Below are 13,114 nucleotides of genomic sequence, written 5' to 3' on the forward strand. Positions count from 1 at the left end.
AATTCACCTGTTCCTCATCAATAATACAAAATCACAGCTTTGGCCTCAGCAGTTTTCATTTATCTCCACCAGAGACCAGAGACTAGAAGAACACTGTGACTGTACGTAAAGAACAAACATGTAACAGCTCCAGTCTAACCACTACGTCCTTCTTTTACATGCCTCTGAACAAGTAAGAATCATACAAAACACTGACTTATGTGCTGTAAATTTAACAAATCTTTTCCAGAAATGCAAAATTTCCTTCCCTTTTGCTAAGAGAGGTCAATGCCATATTGTGTGGGAAATGAGAGAATGTGACCGTTTCAACTGCAGGGTGTGTAAACTGTTCTGAAGTTTCTTCTAGCACATTATAACCAACAATCCACTATAATCAAACAGTGGCTAAATGGATAATCTGTGCACGAAAATGTTCCCTTCAGCCCTTTAATATTTCTTGGTCAGTGATCCTTAACATGGTTAGAAGAAATGTCAAGTCATCATAGAAAATCTATAAAATTGATGTCCATCATAATCACACCACAATCTATTACACATTTGGAGGGCATCCTGCATTTCTGAACTTGGCATTCGTCTTAAGAATCAGGAATGGAAGTATTAAGTCATATTTCATTTTAAAAAAACCTTTAAAGAACCTTTGCAGAAAGTATCACTTTATTGAGCTGACCAATCTTCAAACACATTTGGTTACCCGATTCAAATGAAGTCAGGGACATAATCCCCAAATTTAGTTGGAAGCAACAGAACTTTGACAAAGAAATAACCATTATGTGTAAGTGTAAAGTAATTTTATGAAAGTGCTTCACAAATATGTAAATGTAGAAATCTAGGAACGTCTACAGAATGGCAAGACTTTCTTTAATTCTTAATGATTAAACATATTGCAGAACCACACAGAATATTTTCAAGTAGGAAAAGTTAAATAGCAATATGGAATTCTCCTTCTATCAAAAACATTCAAATTAGACAAATAGTAAACAAGATAAATTAAGTTACATTGCTAACACTTACAAACCTAAACATAAATGCAAACACACTTGCTTGGTGTAAATTTCATCGTTTTAATTGAAAAACATCTTAAATACCACTTACGGTAACAGAAAAGCCAATACAAAAATCATGCAAAGTTTTAAAGCATTTTTTTCTTACACCAAAACTTGCCAGAATCAACTTTCCAAAACTCCACTGGCAACAAAGCTTTAAAAGCCTATTGCTAAAATATTTAAGTACTGTTGCCTTCAAAATAGTCTATACATTACCAATTATCTTTGCCCTGGTCTTCAGAAATGTACCAGGATAAAGAAATGAGTGCCCTCTTGGTCTTTTTTAACCCTTACATAGGCAAGGCATGAATGAACAACTAATGAAGTTATAAAATGCAACATTCACAAGATATTACTAAACTGATCTTTTTTCTTCATGAGGCCAAAGCCATCTAATTCTACCACCCATTATCCTGGTGTTCTCATGCACACTTCGTCCAGCAAATTAAAAACAAAAGGGGGGGGTTAAAGTTAATGGCGAGTCCTTTTCCTGATGTTTGGAAATTACTGCTGTTCAGATATGCAAAAACAGTTAATTCCATCATTGCTCCATACAAACCTTTCATGTAAAAAAAGCTGTATAAAATCAAATAAAAACACAGGGTAGGCCTCTTAGTAACTACTTTAAAAAACATAAAACTGTCCACTGGGAGTCAAACAACCTTGCACTGGAGCCTGACAAAAGGCTTTTGTTCCATAGAAGCATGTTCAATAAACAGGCGTCCTGGTACAGTCTTCCTGAATGTGAACGGATTGAAAAAGTTTATAGAAAAAAATAAATCAGAACCTTGGATTCCTTAAGGGTCAGAAACCAAAATGTCTCATTGCTTATGGACGATTAGAAAAATAACAGGTGAGATCATCATGTTCCAGACAGTGTATAAAGACAGATGCATTGGTATAAAAGGTGCCCTCCCAGGTGCTCTGAGCAGGCGTCACTGCGTCTTGACTGGCGTGCTCCACAGAGCTCCCGTTAGTAGATCCTCCCTCGGCTCCGATTCCCTCGGCCTCCCCAGCCTCTGCCTCTGCCTCCTCTGAATCCTCCTCGCTGCTCTGGAACCCAGCACACAAGCACATCACCACACTGCTCTGCAGGTCTGGCTTAAGACCTTTCAGACCAATGAAACCATGTTGTTAAAGACTGAATTAACTCCAGTGCTTAAACTTGGATTCATTCATTGATTACATTCAACATCCACCTAATCTGGAATTTAACTCACAGCTACTGTTTTCTTTCACTACTGAATCGGTAAGAAATGCTCCTCTGACAAGCCCCCTCTTCAGACCCATTGTTCCACAGTGCGTGACGTGCTCAGCTCACCCTCATGTTACTGCGAGCCTGCAGATGCCTTGTAGATCAAGACAGTTGCTGTTCTGCTAAGAGGTCCTGTCCGACTAGTGGCAGCTCACCTGGCAGTGCACTGGGAAGCTGAGCACGACCACTTCACTCACAGAAGCGCAGGCAATTAAAATGAAAAACCTATGGCACCTTGTCTTGTAAAAGATGGGATGAGCAAAGTGCAAGATACCCATTTCATCACCACTCACCGTAAGAGAAGTTTCCAATGCTGCCACTGTACTTGCCACTTGGCGGATTATATATCTGCCGGGAGTCCCTCTTGGGCAAGGGGGACGGCTTCTTTGAGGGGGTGCTGGAAGTTGTATCATCACTAGTGGTACGTTTGAGACTGAAGAAAAAAATTGAAAGCTCTTTAATGTAACTCCTGTATCACCCTTTACATTAAGCCTTGCACTCCCATTTTTAAGATAGACTGAAACTCAGCTGTGGACTTCTGGTATCAAAGTTATGGATTGTAAGATCCTTAATTAGAACACTGATGTGTAATAGGTTTATTAATTTCACAACCATAAAAAGTTAAAATTTACAGATGCACAAAAATCAAAGCAACTACATTTCCTTACCCTGCAGCCTCTACTTTCTGAACTGGTTTCCACGATAGTGTCACTGTGCTCTTGTATGAGGGAGGGTTGTGGAAAAGGTCCTATGGATATTAAATGAACAGAAAAAACAAACATTCAGCCTTTTGGTCTTTAATTCACTAAATGATTAAACTACTTTGTATGAAGAAATAAACAGGTAATGATCATTAACACAAGACTGAATCAAAGTGTTCCACATGGTGCTGTATTTGGTCCTTTGCCTATTTAACATTTACATGTTACCTATTGGTCAGATGTGCCACCATGAACTTGGGTTTTATGACCATCAACAATTTTTAAACCACTTTCTACTGGCTTCTGTATTCATATTGTGAATTTCTTGGATTGAAACTTAAGACAATCCCAGCATTCAGAGTATCAGTCAACAGCATAAGTCTTCCCTGATGGCTTCTTAGAAGATCTTCCATATCAGCTTACCTTTATTAAAACATTGATGTTGTTAGTGATCTTCAAGGCCACTACTTTTATTTTATTCTGAAAAAAAATAAATTAGCAATGAGAAACATTTCAATTCAAGCATGTTTAAAGATGCATAATTAAACACAAAAAGATTTACATGTTATTGATTAGTACTTTTTTGATGCTAACATTTTTTATTTTGCAAACTGATACTTTCAAAAAGCACCACAAAAAACAATTTTGCCTGATGAGATTGTTACACATTTCCATTAAAATGATAGCTGTAGATTCATTAGCCATTTTTGTTCTCATGAATGTGGCTGTTGCCAAAGATTTTTAATTTTTGAAAAAAGCTGGCTGATTATTAATACATTTTCTGAGAACTAATTAATGCAATTTTGCTGTTATATTTTAAAAGGCTAGTAATCAGATTTTACATAGTTAAGCACTAACAACCCCTTTAGATTAAAATACCAGTATTAAAGTATTTTCTTTGAAATTAAAAATTTAAACAAGCCAATATATTTTACAGCAGGAAAAGCAAGGGTACTTCATTCAGAGGTAGAACCAACAGGCTATTCTGAGGAGTATCATGTATTCAAATCAATGTACAAAATATCCATCTTTAAAGCATGGATTTAATCAATAAATCAGAATGGTGTTTATTATATTTTCAAGTGTTTCAAAGCCTTTGAAATTATTATAAGCGCCTTCAAATCATTAAATCAAAATCACCACTAAGAACCATTAATCCACAGTATAATCTGTTCACCTGCATCAGGTGTCATCCTGAAGTGAATGACCCTGAAGGTGCTGTAACTAAGACTTACCTCATCTGTCTTCAGGGCATCCCCAGTTTTCCCTTGCAAGGCAACTCTTAATTGTCTGATATAGACCTGCAGCCCCCGAGCAAAGTACTGCAGTCTGTGGAGTGGAACAGGTAGAGGCATTAAGCTAAAATAACATGAAAAAGAAATTGACACTCTACTGCAAATTAGCTTCCATCACACGAAAGCTCCCCCGACTCCAAATGATCTCTCCATTTTTTCACAAAACTAGCTACTTCCCATATTTACAGTTGTACCCAAAGCACTTGGTATGGAAAAAGCTAACAGTAATTGTTAGTTGATTGTAATCAAGTACTGGGTGCAAAAGTGGATTTTCATGTGCTTTATTGCAGGATTTGAAACTGTGATGACTACAATGACTACAAACTACAAAGCCAGTATCAGTATGCTTATATATATCTATCTAATCTCACATGGCTACAGCTGTAAAGCAACTGCGGATCCTTTCAATCAAGTACCTGATTTTGAAGTCTTTAAGTCTTTCTGCATTGACTTTGTCAGTTAGAAAGTCAGGAAGTTTCTTGCCCAGCTGATGGAAGCTATAGAGAAGGCACTCCACATAGCTGAACTGAAGCTTGGGCTCCTCATTGCCTGCGTTTTCTCCATTCTCTGCCTCCTCTGGGGGTAAAGGCATGTATTCCTGACAAACATAACACAAAATCACAAGGCAGGGTTAATCACCTACAACAACCGCCAAAACCTCCTGCACTGCTTCTACAGTAACACTGCCAGGAATTTGTGATTATTATACCAAGCCAATGATTTTGAAACATTTTTTAATCACAAATGTTATAAGCCAGAATAACAGGCACAAAAAAATCAAATGCATGCAACAGGATGTCCTCACCAAAATGCAAAGTTTACATCCTGTTTCACTATTTAAAACCCAGCTCTCCATATGATATACAGTAAATGTTATATTGTTATGTACGCCAGGAGAAGAAAATGAATCCATCTTACCAGAAGTTTTTCAAAGAGCATGGATAAATTGGCTTCCAATTTATCCATATCCCCACAGAAAGGGCTCATCTCTGCCAACAACTTCAAAACCTACAGAGAAAAAGCAAACAGCATCACCTATTAAGTGCCATCTCCCATGGTTTGCATGTTTCTGGTTCAAACAACAAATCTGGAAAGTGTTACATGCCTTTGTGCAAATCACTGGGAATGTGAAATTGTGTTAACTTCAACTTTTGATAATTTGTCATTATACCTTGTCTTCTTTTTAGACCATCTCTATGTACTTTTCAATGGAAAGCCTCAATCTGCAGTCACAAGTAGGATCAGTTCTCTATAGATATGAACCTTGAACAACTCAAACCAAAAACATGTAACCAATGAAAGGACTGCAAGTTACAAACCACACTGGGGTGATCTGTTTCAAGTTTCATGCAGTGGGTTTGCTTCTCTGAGAAGCAGCAAGGATATATAATTTATTTTATTGAGTTATAACATAACAGATCTCTAGTACTTATTTCTGTAAAAAGAAGTGCAGCCACAGCTTATCTGTCAGATAATCATTTCAGTCATCTGACATGCGGGTGCAAAAGGCTCTTGCATACAAAACACAACCACTGTAATTCATACGCGTCACGGTCGTTGGTACAAACCAAATACTCCCAGAGTGGACGAGCACTGCTCTGGGATTAACTAGTGGGTAAATCCGACCACAGCTCATGGTCATAACCACAGGTCAGGCAGCAGTGCTAACCACATGAATCTGTCTTCGGCTCAAGTTTAGAAACTACACCAGAAACGTGTATTTAAGCATTTAAACATTTCAAAATGCTAATAATGATAATTGTCTAATATTTAAGCACTGGAAACCTAAACAATCTTAAGCAACTTTTTGCATATAAAGGAGACTATGCAGGTCACCTTGTTTTTCTGTAGTACACAATCACTTTAAGGCTGTTAAAAGTATTTCTATTAACCTACATCTGGAATAGGAATAGCAATAAGGAGACATTCTGAGCACAACAGTAAATCTAGGCCCCAATTTGACCTGAGTGCTGTTGTTGGGGTGGAATTTTTTTTGTTCAAACCTGCTGCTACATGGACCAACTGAATCAACAGACTACTACAGCAGGCTAGAAGGGATCATTGCATTTCTGCCTAACAACGCTACAATAGATTGGCCAACTCTCATGACAAAGTCAACAAACTTTAAATTAGGCACCCTTTTACATAATGTAATAAATTGTTGTAGAAGGGAAGCTAGGAGACGTAGAAATATTTTCCTGCAGTTCAAAACAAGATTCAGTTTATTGAAATAGTTCAAATTACTCTGCATGGGATCATTCATCTTAACACATTATCTACACTGTCCATCATACTTGGTCTTGACATACTTTACAGTATTAGGCCCAATTAATTTTAATGTTCAGAAGTGATATTCTTGTCAGAAAACGATTGAGAAAAAATCCAAACTACTTCAGCTTTGTATTGGAAAAAAATTCAAAACCTTTACTTTCAGTATTAGGATGCACTAACCTCTAACTGAATGTCCAGTTCAGCCACAGGACTGGTCAGCGTGCTGAGATTGGACATGACATGCTCACAGAAGTAGGTCACAAACCTTGTGGAATGTACATTTTTCTAAAATAGAAAACAATGAACAAATTGGAATTATTTCCTGTGTAAAATTAGTCAGATTAACATGACCAGTAATGAGACACTGACAAAGAGAACCAAGAGGGGAAAAATGTTTTTATATAAAATAACGAAATTTTTTCATCCATCCAGTTTATAATCACTTCTTTCAATTCAGGACTGCAGGGGAGCTGAAGTCTATCCCAGCAAGCAACGGGCATACGGCAGGGTGCACCCTGGACCAGTCCACTGCAGGGCACACACACACACATTCACGCCAGCACCAATTTTCCCCAACAACTATTTAAACCCACTAGAAAGGTTTTGGACTGTGGGAGCAATACTGGAGTGTTCAGGGGAAACCCACACGAACATGTGATGAACATACAATATCCACGCAGGTAAGCTACCCAGGAACTGAACCCAGGGCCCAAGCCTTGGCAAGGCAGCAGTGCAAACCACTGCACCACCATGCCTATAAAATATACAACTTATTTCTCAAATGTTAAATTCACCAATAAATAGCCTGAGACATGTCATGAGACATTTAAAATAAACATGAAAAAAAGTAGTAAGCAGAAATCTCATAATCCCATGGCAGAAAAAATAAAAAGGAAGCCTTGTGTGAACTACTCAGAGCCTGACTGGGAGACTCACAGAGAACAGGGGCACAGCCTGGCGCGTGCACTGCAGCAGGCGGTCCACGCTGTCGGCATCAGCGGGGTTCAGGTGCTGCTCCAGGTACGCCTGCTCCGCTACCAGCTCCACCAGCTGCTGGCGCCCGCTCACCGTCTGCAAGCTCTTCAGGCCCGAGAGGATCTTCATCAGCAGGACAAACTCCTCCCCCGTCACGTCCTCCAGCACCTGCAGCACAGCGGGAACACGTGAGAAGACACAGAACACATCGAAGATGCCAAGATGACTATACCGACTCCGCAGTATGGTAAGGTGTCAACATTTACCAATTTACTTCAGAGGATTCGATTACCTGTTAACAAGGGTCACCGGGCTAGAACTGGGCTGTAATGTGAAAAATAAATTTTGCAGGACGGGGCAGCTGAATTTCAAATTTCATGCACTGAAGGCGAACTGAAGTCCTTGTACTAGCAAGTGAGCCCTATCCTACCCATCTGACCATAAGCACACAGCACTTACGCAAGCAGTCCAAAAACATATGCACACTCATGCAGGCCTTATGACTTGACAGACAACAAATGGGCAAGCCTGGCTTAATTATGTGACCAGCCACATTACTGTGGCATCATCAGTCCACCTTTAATGCTGGTGTTTGCTTCCTTATTTTCTTCCAGAACAAGCCTGTTTCATCTGCATTGAACACTTGCCCTAGCCTACATCCCTCATTACTGATGAGCCTCTTCTGCTTCTCGGGAAACGCCTCTGCGGTCATGTGACCCTCCCCCACCAACTCCATGTTTTGAAGAGAAGAACATTTCTTTCAAATTATTCATTAAACTTTCAATTATGACAAAGGTGGAATGACTTTCATGGTAGTGTTACACACTAGGTTTAATGATATTTGCCCCCTTATTTAGTTAATACCTTATGGTAGAAGTAAGTAAATGATTATTATTAGCTGGAGGGTTATTTGCAAATTTCAACTCTTTCAACACGGGGTGGGGAATCAGGACCTAAGTGTTTGCCGGTGGGGCTTCTCCACTGTGAATGACAGATGGAAGGGACCGTGGGCCTTCCACAGTGGCTAAAGATTCACACAGGACAATAAGCCTTGTGCCCGAAACGGCCCCCATGAACGATCGGACATTCACAGTTCAAGAGCCGGGCAGGACCCACGTTTACACAACAAGGGCTAAACGGTTCCCCCCAATCGATAGACTGTTGATATGTAAATAGTGAATGCAAATGGTGAAGAACTTCTAATGGCAAATACAACTATTGTCTAGAAAAATGAAGCCATTGTATTGCATGTAATTGAATTTGTACAGAGTGTCAATTTAGTAGCCATGTTGGACTGAACTGAGAATTAAAAGCTCCACCCTGCAAAAGTCATTACTGATATCTTCAGAGACTGAAAGAAACACTTTATGTTTACAACTCAAGCGTATTGTTAAAATGATATCCCTGATTTATCTTTCTGAGAATTATTTAATAACGAAAGAAGTACAATGCACACAGTCCTTTTGGGTATACAAAACAGGCAAGACATTCTCTACATTTTTTACTTTTATGAAGTGACCAGGCCAGTCAAACACTATTAGGCTCCTTTGTCCAGAAAGCAGAGCTTTTCGAGGAAACAAACCCACAAGAACACAACTAAGGCTATAAGTTAGAAACAGCCTCAGTTTTCACACACAAACATCTCAACAGCAGCAACAGCTCCACTAACCTACATGCTTTTGCTACTTACAACAGTAAATATTGACACACGAGCCGTAATGTTAGGAGCAAAAAAGCCCACTGAATAATATACGTTATAAAATTCGAAAGCATCAATCTGCAGGAGTTAAATATTGTAATGTGAGAAACTCAAAAAATGTAACCAAACGTTTCTAGAATTTCATTCATCTTGACAAGGAGAAAGAAAATAATATTCATTACAAACTCCGCAGGACATATATCAAGATTTTAATTTTAAACTGTGTAATTATAAGAATGATGCCATCAAGGATTTCTACATATAGAAAAGTACTTAAAAGGAAGCAGTATGTTGAAATCTAATTCCTGTAATGGTTCAGAGTCTGAGATGCACTGTCTAATCTAGTTCAATTATTGCTCCCGTTATTTAATCAGATTACTGTCAGGCATGTGGCCCTACACTTACCCTCTTGGACTCAGTGAAGATGTAATCCTCCACTTCCTTGGTCAGCACCTCTTCTGGCAGAGTCTTCAGTTTGGTGGAGAGGAACTTGATGGCCCTCTCTCTGACGATGTCTTCCCCTTGCAGGATCTGAGTGAACAAGCCCCCCAGCGTCCCTACAGGGACACAGTGGCAGAGATAAGAGACTGACTCAAAAATGAAAGAAATGAAATAGCTCTGGACGTTTATGTTGATGTCAAGGACCAGTCCCTCAAACTCACAGCCCAAACTTTAAAAACTCTTCTAAATTCTGATTAACATGATGAAGAAAAGTTATTTAAGGAAGAGACTATAGTATTAGTTAGCAGCGGTTTTTAATCCCAAAGTCCACATCCTCTAAGATGCCGCCATTCCACCATTAAAGGGGTGAGTACAAAAGAATAAATTGATTTAGTGAATCACGTAATCCTACCTCTGGCATCCATCTTGAATATGGACAACAATGCATTGTTTACCAGGTTAAACTCTGCAGAGTCATCTGTTGACAGAAAACGCAATAAATTACTAGTTAACACTGGAGAGAAAAAAAAGACTTGCTTGACTATTCAAATCCTCTCCTAGTTAATCAATATATCGGCCAGTCGAGTTTACTCAAACCAAGAGGGTGTGCGCTAAGTGCAACGTTGCTAGCCAATGGTTAAATCTAACACACCACACAATTAAGGGGGGGGAATATACAGGAAAATGGTGTACAAAAAAACATTTCAAGACAAAAACGATAAAGCCGTCTAATGTACGGGACTGTGGCACTGACAGGGACCAAGGCGCAGGTGGAACTGAAAGCTGCTCTGGATGTGTACCTGTCTGTAAAAGCTGTGTTAATATGTCTGCCACCCTGGGGAGATTCTCTCCAGCAGCAAACTGAGGGAGCTCTTTGATGGCCTGGCGCCGGATCTAGACAGGAAAGAGGAAAACAGAAACTGAAATGAACTGCACGTCACAAGGGAGGGTACCATTTACCTCATTCACCCCCACACTGTAAACATCAATCTGTGAAAGAGCACTAGTGCAAGCCTCCAGAAATATTCTGCCATCACTCTGCACTTGTTTTACGCCTTTAATTTTTTCAGGTGATGAGGCTCAGAAGGGCATGCCGAGCTGCAGCTAGTTTTACTGTTCTTACCGAGACATCCTCGTCCTCGCAGAGGTCGAGCTGCGCGTTGATGGCAGCGTCCGCCAGCTCGGGGAAGCTCTTGAAGAACTTGGGAATAAACTGCGCGGCCAGGCGCTTCTCCTTCGGGCCTCCCTTCACCCCGTCCAAGATCACCTGGTACGCATCCTTGTGCTGCGGGGAGAGGGGCTTGTTACTACACAGACGTCACAAACCATACAGCACATGTACCGTGGGCGAGCATCCCATCCATTTTCAACCGCTCCTTCCAAGTCAAAGTCACGGGGAAACCGGAGTCTATCCTTGCAAGAAACTGGTTCAAGGCAGGGAACACCTTGGATGGGACGCCAGTCCACACACAGACACCAACACACACACCAGGGCCAATTAACCCACCAGCATGTCCTTGGACTGTGGGAGGAAACCCACGGGAGCAAAGGGAGAATATACAAACTCCACACAGACAGCACCCCAGGTCCTAAAGCTGACACTGTGAAATCCATTCCCAATCCCAATTCTGGCTGTGAAGCTGCAATAGTTGCTTGTTACAGCCTTTGTAGTCACATTACAGCAAACTTACTTGCCAAGACCTAGCTCTGCAGAACCATCAACAATACTAAGCAGGCATGTACAGCAGCAGTAAGCTAGCGAGCACGTTCAATTTAAACACTGATTTTATTCTCCAAGAAGGGCCCCGGAAAACGGCCTTCAAGATGACCACACAACCAGACTCAGGCAAAGGACAGGATTTGCCATCTCGAGCTTTAAAACTGCACCAGGCAGAAGTGAAAATTAGATTACAAGTTACAAAATATTTTTAACGTTTTTGCTGTATGCTATATAGCGGTGGCTCTGTGGCTAAGGATCTGCGCCTGTGACTGGAAGGTTGCCGGTTCAAATCCCACGGCCGGCAGAGGAATCCTACTCCGTTGGGCCCCTGAGCAAGGCCCTTAACCCTAACTGCTCCAGGGGCGCCGTACAATGGCAGATCCTGCACTCTGACCCCAAGCTTCTCTCCCTGTCTCTGTGTCTCCATAGAGAAAAGCTGGGGTATGCGAAAAGATGCATTCCTAATGCAAGAAATTGTGTAGGGCTAATAAAGAAACATTAAAAAAAACATTAACATTAATTGACATTATATGAACCCCTGATCTACTTCAGCTACGAAACAACTGAGCTGCCATCTTCACAGCACAGAACAATTATTTTGTTCTGAGAGATGAGAAGAAAGATTAAACACGACAGCCTATGAAAACCGTGAACTTACTTTACTGGGATGCATTCAATCAACAATTTTGTTCATATGCAAATGAAAACCTTAACCTGGATATATATTTTTTTTATTGTAACATCGAGAACTGCACTTAAGAACAAAGGGGCATGACCTTCTTGAAAACCACAGCATTTAACGTCCCAGATTCACGCTACCAGACACTGAATTGAACTGGCTGAACCGAAACGTTGAATCACGTAAGCCAGAAATATTATCAACACTTAAGATTCTGTATTTGGCTACTTCCTTTCTGCCCTAATGTAAGCTGGGACTTGTACTGTATACCCAACAAAAGAAAAAAAAAGGTGGTTGATTAAAAACATATCAAAATACCGGCACAATAACCCATTAGCGAAAGGTGAAGTGTTGTGGCACTAGAAACAGTCAGGGGCGACTCTCATCAGCCCTAGTTCGGAGCAAGACGGCCCGTAAGTTTCTCTCTCTCCGTGCACCGGCCTGCTGCTGGGCAAGCCGCACACCGGCCCCGGCCTCCTCCGCCCCCACTGGCGACTTTCTCTCCCACAGCACCGACACGGGAGGCAGGCTCCGCGGCGGCCTGCTCTCGCCTCGGCGCGGCGGACGGGCCCAGCAGCGCACAGCCGGCGGGAGCGGCGAGGCCGCCTCCGGGCCCACCCCGCGCCCCGGGCCGCAGCTCCCTCACCTGGGCGACGCTGTCCTTGGCGTCCGCCAGGATCCCATAGTTACGATACAGCTCCTCCACCGTCACCGCCATGAGCGTGGGTATAGAGGCGCAAAGCCCTGCTATGCCTGTTGCCCGATCCCGGCCTCGGCCTGCGGCACGCTTTCTCCGGACGAGCGGCCCGTGTGGCCGAGCGCTCCCTGCGCAGGAAGGTTCCAGAACTCGGCGCTGAGGACCAACGGCCGCCCGGGCAATAGCGCGACTGCTCACTTCCCAACAAGAGCGACTCGGCCAGGGAAGATGGGGAAGACTCGCAAGACTCACAACGCGCAGACGCAGGGCTCCCGCGCGATCGGTTCGGGCTTTTCGTGCGACGTCAACATACGGGTGAGCACGCTCACGCATGCGCA

The 13,114-nt window shown here is 41.7% G+C and overlaps 1 protein-coding gene across 1 annotated transcript; it reads right to left on the reverse strand.

Moving 5' to 3' along the window:
* Nucleotides 1-1,041: 1,041 nt before the first annotated feature.
* api5 (apoptosis inhibitor 5) lies at nucleotides 1,042-13,109 on the reverse strand. Its single transcript, XM_006642441.3, has 14 exons — nucleotides 12,726-13,109; nucleotides 10,804-10,965; nucleotides 10,481-10,574; nucleotides 10,093-10,158; nucleotides 9,645-9,796; nucleotides 7,502-7,708; nucleotides 6,746-6,850; nucleotides 5,213-5,302; nucleotides 4,711-4,892; nucleotides 4,235-4,328; nucleotides 3,423-3,479; nucleotides 2,967-3,046; nucleotides 2,592-2,731; nucleotides 1,042-2,096 (listed from the first exon to the last, which is right to left on the reverse strand). Exons 1-14 carry the CDS (start codon nucleotides 13,107-13,109, stop codon nucleotides 2,017-2,019), a joined length of 1,893 nt encoding a protein of 630 aa, XP_006642504.3. The 3' UTR covers nucleotides 1,042-2,016.
* Nucleotides 13,110-13,114: the final 5 nt, after the last annotated feature.

The sequence above is a fragment of the Lepisosteus oculatus genome, chromosome 21 (genome assembly GCF_040954835.1).
Source record: "Lepisosteus oculatus isolate fLepOcu1 chromosome 21, fLepOcu1.hap2, whole genome shotgun sequence".
Classification (NCBI taxonomy): Eukaryota; Metazoa; Chordata; class Actinopteri; order Semionotiformes; family Lepisosteidae; genus Lepisosteus; species Lepisosteus oculatus.